We start from the raw sequence: 25083 nt of genomic DNA on the forward strand, positions 1-25083 counted from the left end.
AAATGACCAGAAGGTGGCACCTTTAAACTGTATAAAGATGGAAAGGCTATGAGGGATCCAAAGCAGGAGAAATAATGTAACTAAAATCAGATGGGACAAGTAAAACATTAAGAAATACAAAGGAGATACACATTCAATGTTTAATTTGAATGGTCTCTTTCCACAATACTATGTTATCCAGCTAAATATTTGAAATCCATCCATCCAATGCTACAAGTTACATGTTAAAATAAATGATCTTTTCAAAAATGAACTGGTTTATATATAAATATCTTCAGATGACTTCAGATTTCAGCCTTTGAGGCACATTTGAGGCCTTGAGATGAAACCAATTAAGAACATTAGCAGCTAACAGCAGATTGAGAAATGTTGGGATTAACTGACACACACTCTGACAATCCAGACAGTTCCAGTTGTTTAAAGCAGAAACATATTAGAATATAAAACATAGTGTGGCTGTCAATGTTCTGCATTTCACAAGCCCCACAAGATGTTGAGATGTTCAGTCCACCACACTGCTTTTGGAGAAAAGCTCATCTTAAAGCCCTACCGGTAGAGGGGTCTAAAAATTGAATGTTTTCCCGGAGCGTGATGCTAAAGAAAAGGCCATGGAGAATCACAAGGGTTTATCTCCATGGCAGCATAAATGTGCCTTTTAAATTGCACAGCAGCAAAATGGCCATTATATACACTGTATATAATGGCCATTTTGCTGTGCAATTATCACTGCCATTTACAATACTCACTTTATTTTTGTCTCAACCACTTGGTACTTGTATTATTTGTTATTCTATTTAATTATTGTGTACTGTGACAAGATACATTTCCCCGTTGTGAGACTAATAAAGGATTTCTGATTTCTGATAAAACAGAAAGATACATGGATAAAAAAAAGCTGCTTTTTTGCACATCATAAAAGAAAAGTGAAATGAATGGGCTGCGTATAAAAAAAAATTGCAGAGGTTATGAGTTCAATAATTAGTATGGCCCTCGAAGGATGTTGTAAAAAATAAAATAGCCCTTGATAGGAAAAAGGTTCCCCACCCCTGATATACAGTGTTTTGTCCTGAGGGTGGTGCAAGAGGGTAGCTCCACAGAAAGCTCATCCTCTGGGGCAGTAGTTCCCAACATGTTTGCTTGGTGACCCCTTAAAACAAATAACTAGCTATTTGGGACCCTTCAGTTTGGATGTTTTAGAAGTTTTTAGAATATATCGAGTTATTCAAAATCAGAAATAAGAAATATTTTAGATAAACTTAACTTTTTGCAACAAAAACACATTAGTTTATATCTCACACCTTTATAGGGTCACTCCACCAATTTCCCACCCAATTTCACACATGAAGATCAATTGACTCTCCCTGGGAAGTACTGTTATGTGGGTGGTTACCAGGCAGGAAAGGATCCATGATACACAATTTATACTTTCAGTTTTGATATCTTTGTGCAATGAAATCTTGGCCTAGTGATGGACATGGGAAAAGGTCACCAAGAACATTGTTAATCATCATCCGGGGGTCATGATCGTCCACACCAAATCTAGTGGAAATATTGTCATTCCTTTAGAGGTCATTTGTCATCTTATTTTAATTTTCAAGCACATTGTAATAGAACAAAATGTTGTTGAAAGACATTATCGGTGCCAAATAAAAGGTCAGAGGTCACAAATAATCATTAGGAATCATGGGTGCTGTGAATACCCATATTAAAATATTGTGGCAATGTGGCCAACAGTTGCTCAGATAATTGGACCGAAGTGTTGGATGGATGACTGACCAAGCGATAGCAGGGCAGAAACATCTCCAAGTTGAACCATATTACCAGCATGCCCCTCATTATCCCAGCTGGAGTGGAGTCTGATAGCCACAGCGGGATCCCTCAGATGATTAGTATATGGTACAGTGCTCTGTGATATTGTCTTTTACATAATGTTTCAATCAAACCGGCCATGGGGCTCTGTTGATGGTAACTGGCCCATGCTCTGATGTCCCCTTGGCCTGTATCCAAATCTGCTAATACAGTCCAGTGTTGTCCCTCTGGAGACCTCCCACACAGACAGTGGCCCCTGTGTTATAGTACCATATCATCCAAACCGTAATGGCTGCCTTCTACTGTATTGGCAATACTGAAACAATGAGTGGGTTTAAATCAAGGGATGTGATGTGAAACTGACCTCAGTGGCTACTTCTGTCCTCAATCAACCCTTATAACGGCAATATTATTTACAAAGTAGGCCAAATCACTGCAGATGTCTACCTAACTAATCCAATCAACTGACGTAGCGCATGTCTGCCTTCTGTCGTTATCACTTCAGGAATTTGTTTAAGTAAGAGCATGGAAAGAAAAGTATAGGATACCTTTAATTTCTCTCTCCGGTAATGAAAGCAAGTTCTCAGCGCGCCCCTCTCAACTCCGCCCCACGTTTCCCCAAACTCTGACTGAACTTTCTTTTGTGGAGCCCGTGCGTCACTCACTCTCCACTAACCTGACTTGGACAAACCACAGGACTGCTCAACTGCTCATGAAACACGGAACAATGGGTTGGCAGGACCAAGGATGGCTCGTCTGTGCGAGTTTTCTCGGACTTGTGGCGTCGGTGCAGAGCATAACGCGGGGAGAGCTTTTTCATTACGGCCCAAGCGCAAGGGATCAGTTACTGGAAGCAGGGAATGACCAGACGCACCGACTTGAACTGGACAAGCCAGTGTTGTTTTATGATGGCACTTTCAACAGCATTTTTGTAAGTTAACCCATAACTTGATACTAGATTTATCATTTTAATACAAAAGCGTGGGATTTATTGTTCGTTGTGGACTGTCCATCAAGGTTGCGCAATTGCGCACACCCGAGAAACAGTTATACGTCTTACAACCTTAAACAATACCTGGAAGTTGCAATGTATCTGGGGAAGGGTATGTTCTGAAGTATATCTAACTAGTGATTGACTTATCAGAGGCTGCTATATCTTGTGGAATGCATGTGTCCACGCATTCTTACAGCTTCCCCTGAGGTTATCATTTTACTGTTGACACTCAGAAGAGAGCTCTTTAGCAATCCAACCCCGAACATGTACTGGTGAGTTTATGTCACATAACTTTACGGTGAGTAAGTGATGCTTATATGAACCAAATATATGCGTTTCAAATGTTCACATCCTGCAATATCTAGATAAACTTAGCAAAATAGTGATTTTGGAGGTTGGTCTGTAACCTAATAAATTCTTAAAGACTTCATGTGTTTATTATTTGCTGTTTGCAGTTACCATGATGAGCTTTTAAATGACTTTTTAAAAAAGGCAATAGGAACATTGAGCTATAAGCTGCACTATTGTGTTGGACGGACAAACAGCCCTTTATTCCCTGTGATTCTCCTTTTCAAAGAAAAGTGCTGCATCTCTGTTTTAATTGTGCTGCATGTGGATAATATCCAATCAGATAGTAATTATATACAAAAGGTACTTCCTTTGAAAGGCAGAACCCTTTGCCTAAGCTTTGTCCATTTTTTTTATAAAGTCACCACTTGATGAAATATACTTGAAGCAGTAATCATCATTTCTGTTATGATGACAACTTCATCTTTGATCAGTGAATTTTAATTTGTTGTTTATGGAGCCGTTACATGCCCAATCTCAGCCAAAGAGCAGATCAATTAGAGGAGATGTGAACAGGCAAAAAAAGATGTGGTTGACACATGCGCCTGCAGGTTGAGAATAAATATTGAATTCCTTACAACAATAAATTTGGGGGGTTTCCTTGCTGCTGACTACTGACAAGTTATCCCTACATCACTCACCACAAACATATTTCTTAACTGCAGTCAAGATGGCCTCAAGACTTTAGTTTACAATTTACGAGACAGTCTACCCTGAACTGTCTGTGCCCTGCAGGGGAACAGTAATGCTCTTCACTCCAGACATGGTTATAGAAAAAAAAACGTTTTCTCTAATCATTAGGAGGTTTTATCATCTCCTCCTGAATGTGATTCAAATCCCACAAAGCCCTTCAGTAACCTTAAAGTTCTCTCACTGCACCACATCTGTGAGATCAGACTCACTGATCAGTTTCCCAGATCTGTCTTCCATTTTGCCAGGAAGTTTCTGTAATGAAGATTATTGCGCAATCTTTGGGCTCTCTGGGGCTGCACGTCAGGGGCAAGGACAGGAAACTGTGTGGCCCGGGCCAGGAATAGTGTTCTTGTTTTCCCCTGGTCAGGAAGTGAAGGAGCCCCATGTGCAGAGTGTGTGTGTGTGTGTGTGTGTGTGTGTGTGTGTGTGTGTGTGTGTGTGTGTGTGTGTGTTTTGACATTTTTGAACCCAGCTTTTTATTTTTTACAAGTTCTGCATGTGTTCACGTTAAACCTTAAGTGTGTAAAATCTGTGTTAAATGGCATCTTGTTTGTTCATTATGACGCTTTTGTAGGACATGGCAGCTGACTTGGATCATTAGTCTAATGAGAGGGGAATAAAGATCAAAGTGGGTCAGACTGGACAGGCTTTGCCTCTGCTGTGAAACACTTCATCGTGTGTTGTTATTGTAATTAGTATAAAGACAGTCATACGGTGTTAAAATTATCAAATGTTTATGTTATCAACATTACCTACTTGAGCTTTTAATTTCAGATCAACACCAATGGTTTTGTTGCCACAGCAGAGCCAACGAGCGAGTCGACATTTATTGGCAACATGCCCCCAAAATTCGGCACAATTGCAGCTCTCCTCGGAGACTTGGACACAAGCGATGGTGTGGGGAAAGTTTTCTTCCGTCAAGACTCCAGTCCTGGAGTCCTGACTCGGGCAGCCCAATATGTCAACGGGGCCTTCCCTGAAGACGAGAAAATCATTCCCACACATGCAGTGGTGATCACCTGGGTCAATGTCGCCACCCATGAACCTCAAAGCAGAGGAGATGGCATTGTGAAGAAGGTGAGCATCACATGGATATTCAAGTGTTTGATCTCTGTTGTGTAACTTATCATTCACATTGCCTCTAATGTTTTATCATAACACAGAGAAACACCTTCCAGCTGGTCATTGCATCCCTTGAGACGGCATCGTACGCCATCGTCCTGTATGCAAGGGATGGGATGCAGTTTTCCTCCACGCCTGTACAAGGCAGTAGTGTGGTCATGCATGCTGGCTTCAGTAAGGGTTTGGTCCAGGGTTTCCTGTTTGCAAGTCAAGGGCCATACTACCGCACCACCACTGATGACGAGGCATCCATCAGGGCTTTACCAGAGTAAGTCAACCAATTGCTGTCAGCACAAGAATAACCATTTCCTGGTCGTGTCTAGATGACAACCCCTGATTTGCAATAACTCTCGCGAGATGGTTATGGGTTAGGCATTGACTTTGAATGTTTAAGGTTATAAAAGGTCGCCAGGCAGCAAGTCTCGCAAGAGTTTTCACCAAGTTTCACAAAGAGGGATTCAAAGGTACCATCTAGACGTGACATTTCCATTTCCAGGGTTGCTGTTTGGATAATGTTTAAAGAACAGTGACTATAGGTTAGTAAGATCATTGGTGTTAAACTGCCTGATCTGTCTTACAAGAGAACAATTTCTAAGGTTTGAGATATTTTACTATTTCATCTTCATCCTCTGTATGGAGAATTTGACTTCCTTCTAAAGGCTGAATATTTATTTCTCAGACCACCAAACTGTTAATTGCTCACGATAACCCAAAAGTCTCTTTTTTCTCCTTATAGACAGACCAACTCCGGCCTGCGGGGTGTATGGGTGTACGAGATTGGAACTTCTCCCTACTTTAGCAATGTGGCTCCAGGTGAGGTCACTGACCTGCCCACCGAGGCAAAGCCACAGGGGCCCTCTGAGGGTGATGAGGAGGCCACTGATGCAAGGAGGCCTGTGTATAATAATGGTCAGCAAGAGCAGGACCCTCCTTATGAGACAGAAGGGGCGCAGATCGAAGTCCACCCAATTCAGTACCAGCCACATCAGCCCGACAACCCAGAAGTGTTGGTAGTGGACGACACAGATATAAATGTCGATGGTGAGTCCACAGGAGAAAAACGTAAAGGCTATTTTCTTATCATGGTTGGAAGATTATAGTTATTTAAACAATTAGCTGTTCCTGCCATATTCTTACCATGCTTTTCCATGTTTTCAGTGTTCTCATACAACCTGGGGACATGTGCGAACAATAGGAATAAGTGCTCCCAGTTTGCTGACTGCAAGGACTACTCCAGTGGATACTGCTGCAACTGCAGACCTGGCTTCTATGGCAACGGGATACAGTGTGTGGCAGAGGGTAAGACTATGATCACTTTTCATTTTGAAGCAAGATTTAAACTGTGTGGTGTTGTAATTTATTACTGCTTCAGGGAAATGGAGAGGAAAGGGTTTGGTAAAATGCATAGAATATGTGTCTATGGCAAACTTTAGACGTGAGACCAGAGCTAACGTTATGAATTTCAAGCTTTTATAATAACAGTTAAAAGACTAAGACATAGGCTACTGTTATGCTATCAGTATTCTGCATTAGTGTCCAAGCCTAAAGCCCAGAAACACACCAGAGCAGCGGTGAAGTGCGGCCTGCAGTGGGATGCCGTGCAAAGTCTATGGAAAGCTGCGGTGGCCACTCCGAGCTCAGCCAAGCAGTGACCGCTTTGATTCCACGGCTAAATGCGACCAAATTAAAAGTTGGGGATAATTAAACGTCTGGCGGTAATTAACTAACAGAATACTTAAAGCCAATCAGTCAACAGAGTCCTGTAACTCCTGTGACATGTTGACCTATGTTACAAAGAATTGATTTCCCCCTGAAGCACATGAACACGCCTCACGGCCGCAGAAATGCTTTTTTATTTTGGCAAACCTGGTGTGTTTTCGTCGTAATGCTGCAATGCTTTCCCTGTTTTGTAAAATTTCAGCTTACCTAGCAAATCAAAGTGGCTGGTATTGCTTGCTAATTTAAAGACAAAAAATTAGCTAGCGTGGCTAGCTAATTTAGCCTAAAATGTTACAGGAATGCCACAGTTTTACCAGCTGAATGATGTGGAAATGTTGGGGGAAAATCTTTAAGCAGTTTAGCATTTTTTAATTGTTCTTGTTTTCAGAATTTTATTTTCAGAATTGCCCATTACACAACTCTCCTGACATTATTTGAGCAAATTGGGCAAATCTATGTGTTCAGCTCTAGTGTTTGGTTGAACTTCTCTGTCACCAACTTTGATGGTTTTGGTTTTATTTTTGCAGGAAAGCCACAGAGGATGAATGGTAAAGTGCATGGTAAAGTGCATGTGGGAAACTCTCCTTCCCCTGTGGAGTTCGCCAGCAATGATCTTCACTCATACGTCGTGGTAAATGATGGCCGTTCCTATGTGGCCATCAGTGACATTGCTTCTACCCTTGGACCCTCACTGCAGCCCCTGTCGGCCCTTGGTGGTGTGATTGGGTGGGCGTTTGCTCTGGAGCAGCCTGGCTTCAAGAATGGCTTCAGTATTATAGGTGAGGGAAATATTTCTACTACTGCACTAACACTATCTGATAATGTGACACCAAGAAGCTTTTCTTGGGATTTTCTCAGCTTCACTTGGTTATAAATTGAACATTCCAGAAATATCTGTAAACAAGTGTTAATGCTGTTACAAGCAGTTTGCCATACAGCTGCACATTTTCTCATTCCAGCTGAATTCCCCTCACATTACTTCAGCTGAGACAGAAGGCGGTGAGCCACAGTTTATCCAGGGTCAGGGTCTCAAAGTTAACCTCCTCTTCTCTGTCCTCTGTAGGGGGGGAGTTCACACGCCAGGCTGAGGTGACCTTTCTGCCAGGGAATGAGAAGCTGACCATCAGGCAGGAGTTCAAAGGCATCGATGAGCACGACCACCTGGTGGTGAGCACCACCATGGAGGGCCGGGTCCCTGAGGTGCCTCGTGGCTCCACCGTGCAGATTGACCCCTACTCTGAGATCTACCAGTACAGCAACAATTGTGAGATACAGCTTGAACAGAGACTCACTTGTGTCTCTGGCTTGTTTATTTGCACTTGGCCAAACCTCTTTATCCAATTTTTTTTTAAATAATTAAAGGGATAGTTTAGATTGTTTTAAGTGGGGTTGTATGAGGTACTTATCCATAGTCTGTGTATTACCTACAGTAGATGGTGGTTGGCACGCCTCCAGTTTGGAGAACCAATGTACTGCTGTACTGATGTATTTTAGCCACCTAAAAAAACACCTGCTACTGTATACACTGACATTCAAACAATCCAAACTATGGCATTAAGAAGACTAAGAAATCATCTACCTGTCTATCATACCTTCCAGTGATCACTTCATCCTCCACTCGGGACTACGTAGTGAGCTTGCCCGATGGCTCTACTGACACCAGAACGTACCAGTGGCGTCAGACCATCACCTTCCAGAGCTGCCAGTATGGCGAGTCTTTGAGTGACATGAAACCGACTCAGATGCTCAGCGTGGACCAGGTCTTTGTCTTGTACGATGCTAATAATGAACTCATACGGTTCGCCATGAGCAACAAGATCGGAGACATCAATGGTGAGGTCATGGAGATTATTTTTGTCTTCCTGTTTTGGTCTGCATACACTTCCTTCCTGGAGTACAACATCCTGGCCAAGGACAGGTTTAACTAAAAGTTATGACTATTCTTGAAATGGTTAATAGGTTTTTCTCATAGAATTACGTGAATGAATATTATAGTGGTAACATTGCCCTAAAATAGACCCATAATTCTCAGGAGGGAAGCCAGAGGAGAACCCGTGTTTCACTGGAAGACACGGCTGCGACACTAACGCTGTGTGCCGACCTGGACAGGAAACTCAGTTCACCTGCCAGTGTGCTAGTGGCTTCAACGGGGATGGCCGCACATGTTATGGTAAGAATGATATATGATATCATACAAAAAAAAGGACATTTTATGTTTCAATTGTTTGTGCCAATACAGATTCCTATCACTAATGTTTGTTCTGCTTTAAAGTAACAGTTTCCACATCTGCTTAGAGCCTTCATTTAATCAACCCAGACTTTATAAAGCCTTCCTTCCTGGGGAACTGGGCAATCTTACCAATTAGCAGAGAGGGTCCCATATGGTAAACAAAGTATCACATACTCCCAGACCAGGTTAACATATATACTGTGATCCTCATCCCCAGTCCATGCTCTATACAGCCAGGAATCTTTTGCATTCGAGACCAGACAGGAAGAACTCAGAAGCACATACAGCAGAGAGAGGAAGGAAGTGTATCAGACAGATGCTATCTTGAAACATTTGTAATTAAGAAACCTAATCAAGCTCTCTCCTCTGATCTCCATCTGATAATGAAGGACACTGATTTGACAAATCCAGATTTCAGAGCCTCAAACTCAAACACGGACGTAATGTGGCAGTTATTAGCATATGATAATTGAGTCTTCTCTTTATCAGACATTGATGAGTGCAGCGAGAATCCTCAGATCTGTGGCTCCCACGCAATCTGCAACAACCAGCCCGGGACCTTCCGCTGTGAATGTGAAGATGGTTATCAGTTTGGCGGTGATGGGCAGACCTGCGTTGGTAAGTGATGTTTGTGAGCTGCAGAGTACAATTACATATTCCAGAAATCTCATCTGGTAGTTGGGATGAACAGGTTCAGACATAAACTGTAATTAAATGCATTAATGTATGAGGGTGAGCAAGATAAAACACATGTATACCTTTTTAACATAAGTACACACTAACATCTTTAAACTGAGTGTTGCAGGGGCAGTATCATTTCAGAGATTATCTAGTAGAAAGTGGGATTAGCTGTTATGTATCTTCCACGATAACGATGATAAATCTACAAGCTTTAATTGCGATAAAGTTATCTTTGAATCCACAAGAAGAATCGCTTGTCGAAGGTTTAGCCGTAGCCTAAAGTTACTCCGTCAACGATCACTACTACGACAACATTTAGAAAGTCTAGAAGAGCCACATGAATAAATTATTTCAACCCTTAAATTAGCATAGGGCTAAGCACTAAACTGCTGCTGGTTGTAGCCTTATATTTATTGAACAGATATCAAGAGTGGTATCGATCTTCTCATCTATCTCTCAGCAAGAAATCGAATAAACATATTTCCAAAAATGTTGAATTATTCTTTTAAGATAAAAGAAGACAAAAAGCATTGTAAAATGAATTGAATGTTATGTTGTCATTTATTCCATGCTATAACATATCAGGATTTCTTCCTAATTGCTCCACAACACATTTAATTAACAGTACTTCTTCTCCTCAGGGGCTAATCGACCTGTGGACGCCTGTGAAGAAGGCACCCACGAATGTGACATCGCTGAGCGCGCTCAGTGCAGCTACACTGGAGGCTCGTCCTACATCTGCTCCTGCCTCCCGGGACTCATAGGAGATGGCAAAGTCTGCCAAGGTACTCCATAGAAATATTTACTTGTGCTGAAGAATGATAATAGGAATAAACTGCTTTCAGATTGTAGGTTACCTCATTCAAAGGTTACAGAATATCCAACATTAATGATTTGATATTGCATCTAATTCAAATATAGTAAAATACAATGCTCATAGTATATTAGAACTAATTAATTTTAGTATATAGCTTTAGCGTTTATTACCATAACATTAGTCATTGCGTGCCTAAAAAATACATGACATCCAACCCACAAAGCAGAAGCTCTGATTGGCCAGACTGATGCCAATACAAAACAGCTGGCCAATCAGAGCTCCTCCTGCTGCTTTTTGTGTCACACTGCTTATACATTAAATAATAAAATCCAAAAGCCTTTTTCAAATTAGTTTAGCAGTTATATTTTTAAATCAAATGATCAATTTATCATTATATAAATATTATACTATAATCATATTATTATAATAAAATGTAATTATGTATATATTGGTTGATGCAATTTAAATGCAAATTTAGTAATTAAATTATTAGCTGATTCTAATTCAACTGCAAAAGTCTATAATTATAGCCTACTTGTGGCACACGCCGTGCTTTATTCGTCTTGGTGTCTGCAAGGAGAATGTGAAATCTGAGATTTGAGAGTTTGCTGCCAAAAATCATTCATGGGCGATGTTGTCAGAGACTTGTTGTAGAGGAAGGAAAAACTTGGGCTGACAAGGATGTTGTGTAAGTAATGTGATTTTAGTAGCTTCTGCCAATGGAAATGTTGTTGGAAAGTCATCTTTTCATCAAATCTCGAGTGTCAGAGCATCCTTTGTTACTAACAAGGCGAGTTTTCAGAAAATAATCTGCTGGAACCTGCATGGTTCCATCCCAAATCATATGACATGTTTCGAAAATGGTTGGCAGTAATGTGAAGTATTTCTAAATGGAAAATCAACAGGATGGTCCTGTAACACAAGTAGTCCAGATTTCAAATCCATTACATAGAACTTTACGGCTATAATTGTTCAGCCATGTGCTCAGGACGGGGGAGGTGAGATTGCTTACAAAATACATCTGCAGCGATTGAGCAGTGAAACATGAAAAGCAGATGGAGGTCCTGAATCGGCGTGTAGTTTTTTTTGGCCGGTCCTCAGTAGCACTCATTCATAGTTTCCATTCTTTCCATGCTTTTGCTTGATGTTGTTGGGCACAGGCTGACCTAGTTCATACTGTAGATCCCTGACCGTAAAAGGACGCGACAAATTGGACATGCGGAAAATATTTGAGCTTCTACGGTTGATGATTCTTCTCTCTCTCTCTCTCTACTCACCCTCTTCTCTTCTGCCTGAAGACATAGATGAGTGCCAGCCAAGCACGTGCCATCAGGACGCTGTGTGTTATAACACCCAGGGATCATTTGCCTGCCAGTGCAGGCCAGGTTACTATGGCGACGGCTTCTATTGCTCCCAAGGTAAGTCTGTTGAAATGTCGTCACTTTGTGACAAACTCGACATCTTACTTACACAGTGCATCGGTGTCTGGGTTTTATATCCAATCCGGTAACATTCAGCCTGTGCTGCTGCAACTTTATTTTTGGAAATCTGTCTTGGGAGTTGGAACATTTTTGGTTATGGTGTTCTTTGATTTGGTTGAAGACTCAATAATAGAGGCTCATTTTCACTCTCTGCATTGTTTATTCCTCCCGTTTGGGCAAGAGGAGTGTTTGGAAATGAGTTCCTCGTCTGAGCTTATTGGTGCCAGCTGGCTGGAACCTGGTTTTCATTTTCTTCTGGATAGCAAAAGGAATTTGTCATGCCTTACAAGGGATTTGTGGAAGCTGAAATTAAAGCAGGAGACAAAATGAGATATGAATGAGCTTATGAATTAGTTTGGCATTTTGCAGGATATTCACTCTGGAGTATATTTTCTCATTCTTCTCCACAGAGAGGACAAAAACACAATGTGAGACCCACAGAGACAGTCTCCAGGGTGCGACGGGGGCTGGTCCACGGGGACCCCGACCTCCCGTTGGACAGTACATCCCTACGTGTGACGAGAACGGCCGCTATGAACCCATGCAGTGCCACGGCAGCACGGGACACTGCTGGTGCGTGGACCGAAACGGGCAGGAGATCCCCGGGTCTCGCTCTGGGCCTGGAAGCAGACCAATGTGTGAGCAAATCTCATGTGTTTTACCAAAGTGTCTCCCATTGTGTATTAAATGTATAATATGTAACGACTAGATCTATGTTATGTATTTTGTTGCGTTGTGTACTTACGTTATCCCAAATGTTTCCAACAATTTTCATCTTAGAGAAATCCATCATTTTAATCAAGTTAGATGTCTGTTTCATGAGGTCGCCTGTAGTGAAGATGTGTATGTCATCGTTGTGGTTGTCTGCCAGAAGCTGTCATATATTGCCTTTTTGTGCAGTTTTACGCCACATTTTTATGATAAATGTTTTAGGTCTTGGACGTTTTAACAATATATTTTAACCGGATGAAGCATGTCATCGGCCGTCTGGATTTTAAGTTATCAGAAAAACAAGCTGAGCAAGCGTTAGTGTCCTGCGGCCCCCGAACAGCGTCAGAGAAACACTGATCTATAACGTGAAGCTGCTTTATTCAGTGTTTTTACACAGGGTCAGATTGTTTTGGAGAGAAGGAGACCTCTCCAGATAATTCTGCTCCCGGTAAAAACCTGCTGAACGTCTGGATCTTAAGGTATCAGAGAAACAAGCTGAGCAAACATTACTGGCAGCTCAGCTCGCAGCCCTTTCGGGACTTTCGGTAAACAAACAGTTTCAGAGAAACACTGATTTTTAACATGAGACTGCTTCCTTCAGTGTTTTTAGCTGTTAATCACCTGGTCCATTTGGAGAGGATGGGACCCCTGTGGATAATTCATCTCCCAGTAAAAACGATGTTAGTCACGAAAACAACTCCCAACGCCGCCTTTTCTTATTATTTTGATTGAGAGACCCCTAGTGGCAGAAAAGTACATGTTATGCATTTAAAAGACCAAATATGGATGCAAATCAGCAGCTTCAAACACTTACAAAAATATACAGCTATGTTGAAGAGTGTTTTTGTTGACCAGAAAACTTTCCGTTGCTAAACTGATTCTAGGTTGGTTCCCCCTCCACAACACCTCTGATTTTTCAGTGTTTATCTCCGGTAGGCTTCGACAACGGTGGTGTTCGACCACCTGTCGGACCAACCCCTCGACCCGATGTCCACCCCCTGCCTCCAGGGACACACCTGTTGTTTGCCCAGAGCGGCAGGATAGAGCATGTCCCAATGGAAGGTTATGAAATGAAAAAGGACGCAGCCAAGGCCCTCCTCCATCTCCCTGTAAGTTTCTCTAAATAAACGTACCTTGTAGAGAAAGTAATCTTACTTTCAAAGTAATATTGTTTAACATGTCTACAATCCTTATTACCTACATTTCTCTGAGACATTTAATAAGCTTTTCTGTTTATGAAAAGATCTTTGCTTAAAATGTGTCTTATGACATACCATAAAAGGGAATGTTTTACTGTCTTAATGTCTGTCATGAACAGACATTAAGACATTAAGACAAAAGCAGATACGATCCTAGAAGAGGATGGGTTTAAGAGGATAGCAACTCTTAAGCTCATCTCAGGCACAATGTCAACTCAGGATTTTCTGGAATGTGGGATCATCCAGATAATACGAGAGAAAATTTAAGTATGTTTGGATTTCTCGTTGGTGTAACATCAGCTCAGCCTCTTAAACAAGCCGTTCCCTTGCTGGTAATAACGCTTGCATTCTGGCTCTAGCTATTTCCCCATCTGCTTCATGCATTGAAAGCTCACACTTTACTGGAGGCACATGGTGACATTCAGACTAATTACTACCATCAGTCTGACATCTTTGGAATTGCAATCTGCATTTCTTGTTACTCTGATTTCCAAAGCAGCTGGTCTGGAGTTACTCACACTCAGTGTGTGGCTGTGTTTGTTTGGATTTATGTCTAGACGTTAATGTCAAAAAACACACATCTGCTCCGTGTTGTTATCTCTGACCACTCTTGTTTGAACAAAAGGACACTTCAGAGATTGTTGGTTGCTGATTTCTCCACAGGAGAAGGTAATCATCGGAGTGGCTTACGACTGTGTGGAGAAAATGGTCTATTGGACTGAAATCACATCTCCGTCAATCAGCAAGGCCAACATCCAGGGAGGAGAGCCCATTGTGGTCATCAGATCAGGTAACTTTTATCCTTCACTCACACAATTTCAGCCATTTTGCGAACGAGGGGGACTGTTTTCATCAAGCAAAGAAACTGATGTATCCGCTCAACAGACCTGGATAGCCCAGAGGGTATCGCCATCGACCACTTGGGCCGGACTATGTTCTGGACGGACTCTGTGAAGGATCACATCGAGGTGGCCTCTCTGGACGGGTCTCAGCGCCGCGTCATTATCAACTCTGACCTTGTCAACCCCCGTGCTATTGTCACCGACCCTCCCAATGGGTGCGTATTGTTTCACATAAGACGTTTAACATGCTGCTAGTGAAATACCAATCGCTACAGAACTCTTCTGATTAGGCAATACACATTTAAAGGAACAGTTCAACATATTTGCAATTACTCTTATTTGCTTTCTTGCCGAGAGTTAGATGAGAAGATCAGTAAGACTCACATTCAAACAACATAAAACCTTTTCTAACACATTTGTAGATCTACAAAAGGAATTAGTGAGTTTTAGAGGTGCAGGTAAGGGAGTTTGTTACCTTTGAACAGATCCTTGCTTCTGGTCTTTATTCTAAACTACTGGCTGTAGTCTTATAGTGAAAGGACAGATATGAAAGTAGTATTAATCTTATCTAACTCCCGGTAAGAAAGCATTTAGGTGTACGTCCCAAAATGTTAAACTATTCCTTTGTAAATAAACATCTGGATAGCCAAAACAGCTTGTGTGAATATTATTACATTAATTAAACATTATCGGTCCTCGATACTCAAGAGGAACTTGGCAAAAACTTTGATTAGATATACTATTAAGAACATTAATATTGTGTCTGCTGAGTTTGACAGTGAACTAACTTCACACCTGTCCTTACAACAGCAATCTATACTGGACCGACTGGAACCGCGACGCCCCCAAGATTGAGACCTCTCACATGGATGGATCCAACAGAAGGGTGCTGGTTAAAGACGACCTCAGCCTGCCGAACGGCTTGACTTACGACTCTCAGAGTTCTATGCTTTGTTGGGCAGACGCAGGTACTGTAGATTTTAGACGGATGACTCATCTATGAAATGATGTCTGCCTTGTGATCAGCAATAATCTCTCGCCTGTAGGCACACATAAACTGGAGTGCACACATCCTGGCCACGGCGACCGCAGAAAGGTTATAGAGGGGCTGCAGTACCCTTTCGGAATCACGTCTTTCGGGAAGAACATCTATTACACTGACTGGAGGAGGTTTGACTTTTTTCTATTATCATGAACATTTTGGAAGTCTAGCTTTCTATTCAATGACAACATATGGGACGTCAGCATTGGTATAAGAATAACTTAGATATTTTACTCCAGTAAAAGTATTAATACCACAGTGTAGAAATACTCTGTTACAAGTACAATTCCTGCATTCAAAATTGTACTCAAGTAAAAGTACAAAGGTATTAGCTTCATAATATACTTAAAGTACGAAAAGTAAAAATATTCAATATGCAGAATGGCCCATTTCAGAATAATATACATATTATATGCTGTATTATTGTATTATTTATTTATTATTGTGTTCATCACTCAATCAATGTTGCAGCTTGTGGAGCTCATTTTTTATATTTTCTATACTTTATCTGCTGGGTAGCTTATCAATTAAAGTTTTATGATATGTATTATAGTACTATTACATCATAATAAATACACAAAATTAAAATGTGTTGATTTTATTTTGTATTATTAATCTGAAAAGTAAATAAATAAAAGCAATTTATCAAATAAATGTAGATGTAGTGGAGTAGAAGAAAATGGAAAGTAAAGTACAAGTATCTCAAATGTGTACTTAAGTACAGTACTCGAGTAAATGTACTTAGTTACTTTCCAACACTGGATGTAAGTAAAATAAATTACTTTTATAATTATAATAAATAAATCCTCAGATGCTTTATGTTTTTATGTGTAATGTCTTCATAAGCATTAAACATTATTATGCACATTGACCCATTTAGTGGTAGGGTTGAGCCAGAGTGTACCTTGATGCAATTTGGATAGTTTTACATTCAAATTAAAAATGTAATTTAGAGCATCAAGGATATAATGCAGCCTTTATCCACGGCCCACTGTGCAATGTAAGAACGCAGATCTGTCAAGGTAGAGGAAGGACAGGGTGGGTCAGAGGTCAAAACGCTCCCCACACTTCAAGCACGGGCCCTTGATGTTCTTCCAGACCCCTCTGAAGACTGTGGAGCTTTCTTACCGTGCAGCTGATTCTGTACGTTAGCCGCTGCAAAAATGCGGGGGTTGGGTTGTCTATTTGTCTGTGAATGTGGGGTGAGGAAGCATCTTAAAAAGTGGCAGCTGCTTGCAATTTCTCAGCCCCAGCGTCTGCGAGTGACCTGCCCAGGGCCTCCCTCTGATCTTGCCAGGGCTGCAGCCTTGCTGGAGAAGGTTCAGAGGTGGTGGTGGGGGGAGGCACACAAACTATGTCAGTTATGGCTGAGAAAGCTTCCCTAACCCTTACTCATTCTTGACAGACTTTTATACAAAACACAGGGAGGCAGGATGCGAATGTTTCACAAGCTGGGATAGTCCCACATTGCTAAACTCTTATCGTGTTTACAACAGGGACGCCGTGGTTGCTGTGGACCGCCAAGTTGGCACGGAGTCAGACACCTTCCAGCCTCAGAAACGGACCAAGATATATGGGATCACCACAGCCTACGCCCAGTGTCCATCAGGTAAAGAGACAGGTTGGGAGCAGCGTTGGAAGAAGTGCTCAGATATATTATTAAATAAAAGTAGAAAAAACATCTAAAAATACTCCACGACAAGTAAAAGTCCTGCATTCAAAATGTTACGTAAGTATTTTTAGCAAAATGTACATAAAGTAGTCATTATGTAGAATGACTCTTTCACAGCTCTATATTATATATTATTAGTTTTTTTATCAACAGTGAATAGATGTAAGAGCATTTTAATGTTGCAGTTCATCTATGTGGATCCAATTTTAGATACTTTGACTGGGCAGATTAGTAATATAGTAACTCATCGTATCATTATCATGTTTTTCCATGTAAAAAGTAATTGTCAAATAAACTGTAAAACTGTAGAGTAAAAAGTATCTAATATTTCCCTATTTTCCCCCTGATATGTTTTATAAAGTAGCATAGAAGGGTAATACTAATAATACTTAGGAAGTATGTCAAATTTGTACTTCAGTACAATACTTGAGTAAATGTACTTATTTAGATCCCTCCACTGGTGGGGAGGGTCTTAAAAATGTTTATAGATTATTTTATTTACCTAGCGATTGGTGAGAAAACACTCCCAGTCCCACTAAAGAGCCGTTCCTAGAAATAACTTGACCCTTGTAAATTTGAGGGCTACCTTTGAGTCAGGCTTTTCATTCATTCCCTTCACTCTTCGGGGCCTATCAGCACAGTGCTGTGCCCTTTGTAAAGAACTCTGAGGGCGAACAAGCAAAACTGCAGGTTCTGAATGCAGCAGATTCCTGCAGCTAGTATTCATCATTAAGTGAAGGGATGACTGATGTCACGGTGAAGCACCAGGCCTCATCCTCTCTTCTAGATAAGGCTGCATGCAAAAGGCCAGGGAATGTAGAGTCAAGGGAGAGGGGCCTCCAACATCTGGAGTTTGCTATGCTTTTCCTTTAAGTATGTATATATCTGTGAAACAAACAGTGAAGAGAGGGTTTCCTGCCGTCCCCTGCTATGGTGGCTTATGATTTATACAGATGCCCCGGAATGTCCCGCATTAATAATGGTTTGTATGTTTTTTCCTTCCGCCAGGACAAAACTACTGTGCTGTGAACAACGGGGGCTGCACTCACCTCTGTTTAGCAACCCCTACCGGACGCTCCTGCAAATGTCCCAACAACGCAGTGGGTGTGGGCTGTGTGGAGAGAGACAGCGGGTACTGAGAGGAGGCGGCTGTTGCTCTGAGATTTGACACTGTTTGGATGTTTTTGACCGCAAATTAGGAGCCACTCAGCATTACTAAACTATAGCTGCTGAAAATGCCACTGAAAACCAGAGGTGAACTTACTGTGCCTTTTTATTGCTCAGTGTTATGCTTATCTACATTTCCCTTTATAAAATCACAGCTGCCGTCGAGAATTGTAAATATAAACACTATTATTTTGTCTTTTCCTGAGTGCACATAAACTGAGAATAAAGCTCAAGGGATACATAATTTAATGTGAAATTCATAACAGCAATGCATGACATCATCTCGTGTCAGTTGTGTTACACTGTGGCATGTTTGGATTAGTTTGTCTCGTGGAAGTATTATTGTGGAATTTAGGACTAGTGTCTGTAAGAGCTGGTGGGATGAGTTTACATGCTGGTCAGCAAAAGAATAAACATTTTTCTAACATGTTGGTCTGCTGTGTATGTGGCTTTAATGTAATAATAGCGACACCGTGTGTTAGGTAGATGTAAATACATTGTGTGGTGTTGTGCTGCGGTAGGTGGCGCCAAAGCTTATCTTAAATAAATACTTTTAAGGGCCCTATGGCAGATTTATATGTAAAACATGTATACGGTCAAATGTATGGTTTATTCACAGAATATTCCTCCAGGAGTTATGTTTGTGGTCCTTGGATCATGATTTACTTTCAAAATGATAGTATTTTTCAGCTCCTTTGTTATATATCAAATCCCCACATTGATTTCTAATTCATTATATTAACTTGGATAACTGACGAAGTGAAACGTTACACGAGGTGGATTTAATTTCCCGGGACACTGGACTAATGACCAGCCCTATCATGTTCCTTAACAAGTAATACTGAAACCTGTGACCTGCCTTCAGGAGCAGAAAAACAGGTATCTGCATAGTTGTCCTCACATGGCCCGTTTCCAAATTGCAATGTGTCAGTGGGATGACGTTACTGCTTTGTTGCTATAAAGGAAACAAATGTTGCCGCCCCACAGGCGGTATGATGCTGCCGCAAAAGGGGAGACACGTGCCTACGTCAGTGGTGCTTTAAAGGACTCTAGATAAACTCGGAATATGGAAGATTTATCTCATGAGCTGTAACCTTCTTGAAGCCACAACATTCATATTAGAGTTGCGACTTCATTTTCGATATAGTGTTAATGTATCTATGTACAAATTTAATTAAACTAGAACAATATTATCGTTTGGGAAGGACGTAATCTTGCTTTATTTAATACAAGTTTAATATTTCCAATTACTTTTCTTTCGACTTGATTTAAAAAATAGTTGCCAGTCTTTTCTCTATCTTCAAAGATGGAGGCCAGGATTTACTTATAACTATACTATAGCTATTTATATTGTGTGTAGGTTTATATATGAAATACTGAAACATCTCTCTTGGCTCCCAAAGAAGCTAAGTTATATACATTGATAGAGCAAGAACAAGTGGGCTACCTATTAGCGGATTTACAGAGATTTTGCAAACACACCACCATTTCTGAAATAAAAGCTTTCATTAGGAATTAGTTGTGTGTTGTCCAATGGGAAGCAAAACAGAAGTCAGTGGCCTGTCACCGGCTGCGAGCGTTTATTAACACTGATGTCCAACTGACCCTTAAATTTGTCTGCGAGGATTACTTTTGCCCTGGTAAATCCATGTGTATTTAAACGGTTACATCAGTCGTTTGGATAAATCATCATGTAAATCTGAGACAGAGTGCTTTTTTATTTAAATATGTTTGCTCACTGTTGCATTTTCCTCTTTCACCAGCTGACTAAAAACTAAAATGTTCTTTATCTAGCGGACTCAAACACAATAATTGTAGGTCTAGTCACTTGTAGACTTCTACCCTCTTACCAAATCCTAATTAAAAATGACACCAATCTAATAATTTGAGATTACAACTAAAATATGATCAATCTCTAACGTCAGCAGGCAAGTAAAGGGAGGTATTGTATGAGACCGTCTTGCAGTCATCGCTGAGGGCAACATCACAGAAGTATACATCGGACTGTGCTGCACGAAGGCTAGCATTAGCTGGCTTTAATTTATGGAAAACGAAGGTATGTATGAATATTAATTCTTCCCACTAGAAACTGGATATTCTGAATACAAGAAAGTTGTAGCTATAGCCTCACCGTCTGCTTATTTTGGTAAAGGCCGTTTAAAATGTTCGTTTCTCTCTGCTTCAGTTTTGACAGCTGCCTTACACAGTTTGATGCGGCGCGTCCAGCTAACGTTATGCTTGTTAGCAAGACAACTACAACTCCGGAAATTATGTTTTGTTCATTAAAATATGTTGGAGAAACTATTAGATATAACGTAAGCGGCTCTTAGGCTAATATGGCTTTTATGCAAATATTATGGTTAAAATAATCGAGTTTTCTGGCAGCGTCTTGCGGTCAAGCTAGCCAGAACAATAAAGGCTATCGAGCAGCACTTTCAAAATAAAACATTAATTGCAACGTTTTCTGAGAAGCGTCCTTAACTGGAAGTATAGAATACGTTCAACAAAAGTGTAAATTATAAACAATTACGTAGTGTGTGTGTGTGTGTGTGTGTGTGTGTGTGTGTGTGTGTGTGTGTGTGTGTGTGTGTGTGTGTGTGTGTGTGTGTGTGGTACATAAACGACATCAATCGTATAAACACCTTACACTAAGAATATAATGTAACTATTCCCCAGAAGAATGGCTTTATGGTATTTAGGGAGGTATTCAATTATTATTTTTATTATTCTAAAAAGTATTGCTTTGATGAAACTCATTCTACATACGAAATAAACAAAGTGTAGAATATTGTTTATCTGTAGAATGTAATATGTTAAATGTAGAATTCAAATTATTAAGGGAAACCTTCAACACTTGAGATGAGAGCAGATTTGATGGTTTGCCCATGCATATTAGATATATGCAAAGTTGTCACTTTAAAGCAGAAGAGATAAATGTGTATACCAAAGTAATATAACTAGGGCTGAACTATTTGGAAACATTATTTAATTACAATTATTTTGACTCGCAATTGCGATCCTATTCATGATATTGGCGAGAACTATCATGTTTGCATCATTATTCTCATTTTCATTGAAAAATATATTTAAATGAAAGTGTGATTATTTTTTTATTATTTCTTTCGAGGATCTTTACCAAACAAAGAGTTTTGCTTAATTCTGCAGAATACGATTTGTAAGTCGGGACCTCTCTGCAGCACGACAATACTCAATTCAGAATGGTATTTTGACACATATTTTGCCTCCCGAGATTTGGGATATTGCACTAGTCCATATTCATATCCATTTATATCTAATTGTTCATCCATAATATCTTTGCTTTTATGGGTTAGACATTTAAATACATTTTAAAGTGCACAGGTGTGATATGATGGGAATCACCTCACTACTGACTCTGACATTTTGAATGATGGTAAATACTTTACTATCACATGCTTATGCATATTGTTTGCTACAGCTGTATTTACCAGGTATTGTTTATAATTATGCAAACAAAATGGCCTTGCATTGTAATTGATCCATAACACATTTAAAATAATACTTAAATATATATATATTACAATCTATAGATAATAATTAGATTAATGTGAGAAAAGTATTATTGCCTCTCAATTAAACGTGTTTGTGGGCATTGTAAGTCTTCATTGTTAAAACGCAGTAATCGTCTAACTAAACTGTTTTATTTGGTTTTCCAGTGAGATTATAGTAGACACGTTGGATGCTTTTATTTTGAAAACAAAATCTCATACCGGAAATGAGTTGTTCAAGCTGCCCGAGGTCTTGACGCAGGTTCTGTCAGATACCTAGCTAGCTTAGCTGAGTGTATTGCTCGAGCCTGTTTTGTTTTGGTTATGCTACAGCGTGTCAAGCTCGTCTTGAAGTTTGGGGTTCAAGTCAGGTTAAAAGACGCCACAAACGACAGTCAGTAGCTCAGGGTGCGCAGGTAAAAGCGTAAGAAGCTCTGTCAGATAATTGTGTTCAGCTAACCATTGGCACTTTGTATCTTTCTGCAGAAGCACACTTTAAAAGTGGCAAAGCAACGCAGTGAATCATGCATCTGCTATGAATGACTCAGGACAACATTTGGGGCTTTGTTCGGTGCTGTCCGGGCCACCTGGAGGATTAGGGAGGACATCAACTGAAGCATTTAGTCGTTCCTGACTTCCCGAACGCCCTGACTGGTGTTGTACCTGGAGGTGTGGACGACATGGCCAGTCCACAGCAGACTGATCTGTCATATGCGTGGGAAAAGTACATGGATTGCAGACTGCAAGGAGCGGATCTGCAGGTAGGCACTGCTGTAGGAAGGAGCCGGTGTGATGCAGGGGTCTTTCTTTTGGGGATGCTTACTTTAAGTTTCCACGACTACAAGGAAGTGGTCCTGGAAACGAGCCTCACGAATCTTGAATACAGTTAGATATATCTTGTTTATTCTGATGGATACAAAGTATTGTTCAGTATTTATTTGAATAGGAAATTATACTTGTGACAGCATGCAAAAACAGCATGAGTCAATTTATTATTGCTCTGAAATAATGAGGTTTTCTTGTTTGTTTAGAATTTGAATTTGACACATCCTAATCCAAATATCTGGGTGCTGTATATGATATTTACTCAATACCAAATGATCATCCAACAATCGTAAACCTTGTTAAGAGACCTTCTTTTAGTCCGCTCCTTGACATTTAGGCTGCCTTCCTGTTTACGCCTCTGCTGCTCCACAGTGAGTGTTGTAAAATGTTGTGCGGCTGTAGAAAATTATTCAGTGTAAAAGATGTTAATTGTTAATTCTGCTCTATATAAATCATTTAACAGCAAACGTTTAAGGGATATGTGGAGTTTAGATAACGTAAATAACTTTTGTGTTGAGTGTAGAATTGTTTGTACTTTAATACCTGTTTTTATAATGTTTTCTCCTTTTAGAATCTGAGAAGATTATTTAACTTATTTTATACAGAATTATATAAAATGTTATGAGGGGGTAACGGAAGGGTGGAGATTCATTCAGTACATGTTATTGTGGTAGGAGCAAAAAATACTGAGAGAATGATCTCCCTTCGCTGTTTGAGATGGGACTTGCCTTGAATCCTCCTGTAGCTCCCCTGACGCCACTTTGAGAGACAGAAATGTAACTGATACACAGCCGAAGCATGAGCAGTGAGTCACTGCACAGAGGTGGAGGCAGGTGTAAACCACAGATTGCTCATTATGAGTGTTGCGTAAGTGCACTTGTTCCTGTGTTGGTGTATTACAGAGTGAATGGCAGTGGTTGTAAAATCCCTGATAGGCCACTGCAGCTCTTTTCACCCCCCCCCCCCCCTGCTGTCAGAGGAGTAACAGCAGCCGGATCACAAGACTTGGCTTAGGATTGGACTGCAGGCTGAGTGACTTGCCCTGCACACACACACACACACACACACACACACACACACACACACACACACACACACACACACACACACACACACACACACACACACACACACACACACACACACACACAGTGTATAGAGGTAAACATGATTAAGGGATCATGGAAACTGTCCAATGATTGAAAGGCTCTTGTTTTAATGCCCACCAGGCAGCAAGACTCTGCCCTGCTGCTCTGTATCCATTTATGTGATCACACTTCACAGTGAAATGTGAAGAGCAAAAAGACACTTTTATTTTTGCTGCAATCAATAAGATTCCACAAAAAAAAGTGTTAAAGTACTGGTGGCCTTGTTCTTTTAATATTTTTTTTAATTCTTGCCTCTCATCATTTCTATCAGGATTGATCTGTCGTAGTGGTGTGACTGTTTCGGTATCTCATGATCTATTCTTTATTCAAATTGATTCCATATTCAGATCAGTTCAGTTGGAATTTGTGAATCCATCCAGAATCTTATAAGATACGAATCTCGAATCTTAATGATTCTATTTCTCCCCCCTACTCTTCATCTCTCGCTAGTATAGTATCTGTCAATCGTTCCCAGCACAGTAACAGAACTGGGATGGCTCGTTGGGTGGGGTCTAATCTTGACCTGATGCTTGACCATCGTCTTCTTATTTTTGTTTCCTGTTGTGACGATCCTTCTCAAGTAACAACTTTTCTAAGAAAGCAGAAATGCCATAAAAAGATTCAATTTTGTTCACTTCCTCTAGCATTCTTTGGGTCAAAAGGGATTATGTGGTGGAGATGCCTATCTCTGTTTTATAAAGGAGCGCTTTAGGGCCATCCTCCTACTTGCTATATATTCACTGTATATCCCTCGATAACATCATTTATTATAAAGTATCCACTATAATATCATGCATTTAATCTGTAGCATTTACTTAAGTAAGCGTATTCACATTATAGTTTCAGTATAATGGGATTTTGGCATTGAGTCTTTTTTTTTCCATTCTTAAAGTCTTCTTTTTATGGAGCCAAAACTACAGTATTATTGTGTTCAGCTGCGAAAGAAAATTGCCTTGGGCACACTTGCATCAAAGGTATTTGTGGGGAGACTTTTCATTCGGCCCAATCTCTCTGAATCTTGATGAGCAACGTCCATTTATTACATTGGTTACCTGG

The 25083-nt window shown here is 40.4% G+C and overlaps 2 protein-coding genes across 8 annotated transcripts in view; both read left to right on the top strand.

Annotated features, from left to right (window-relative positions):
• The first annotated feature begins 2433 nt into the window (after window positions 1–2433).
• On the top strand, window positions 2434–18959 carry nid1a (nidogen 1a). Of its 2 annotated transcripts, XM_029450381.1 has the most exons (20): window positions 2434–2740; window positions 4619–4921; window positions 5008–5234; window positions 5703–6007; window positions 6125–6265; window positions 7213–7464; window positions 7749–7949; window positions 8285–8518; window positions 8718–8855; window positions 9405–9533; window positions 10238–10381; window positions 11712–11831; window positions 12305–12532; window positions 13542–13714; window positions 14468–14594; window positions 14690–14861; window positions 15457–15614; window positions 15693–15816; window positions 17185–17297; window positions 18369–18959. In XM_029450381.1, the coding sequence occupies exons 1-20, from the start codon at window positions 2522–2524 to the stop codon at window positions 18497–18499; spliced, it is 3639 nt and encodes a 1212-aa protein (XP_029306241.1). In that variant the 5' UTR covers window positions 2434–2521; the 3' UTR covers window positions 18500–18959. The 2 variants fall into 2 exon arrangements, with proteins under 2 accessions (XP_029306241.1, XP_029306242.1); XM_029450382.1 differs by lacking the exon at window positions 11712–11831.
• Window positions 18960–20452: 1493 nt separating this feature from the next.
• lyst (lysosomal trafficking regulator) overlaps window positions 20453–25083 on the top strand; it is a 55848-nt gene continuing 51217 nt past the window's right edge. For all 6 annotated transcript variants that reach the window (XM_029449313.1, XM_029449307.1, XM_029449312.1 and 3 more), the window contains exons 1-2: window positions 20453–20583; window positions 22541–22815. Coding sequence is in view for 5 of the 6 variants with exons in the window: in XM_029449307.1 (XP_029305167.1) it covers window positions 22735–22815 (81 nt within the window). In the remaining variant the exon portion in view is untranslated. The remainder of the gene's footprint in view (window positions 20584–22540; window positions 22816–25083) is intronic.

Source organism: Cottoperca gobio, chromosome 15, assembly GCF_900634415.1.
Source record: "Cottoperca gobio chromosome 15, fCotGob3.1, whole genome shotgun sequence".
NCBI lineage: Eukaryota > Metazoa > Chordata > Actinopteri > Perciformes > Bovichtidae > Cottoperca > Cottoperca gobio.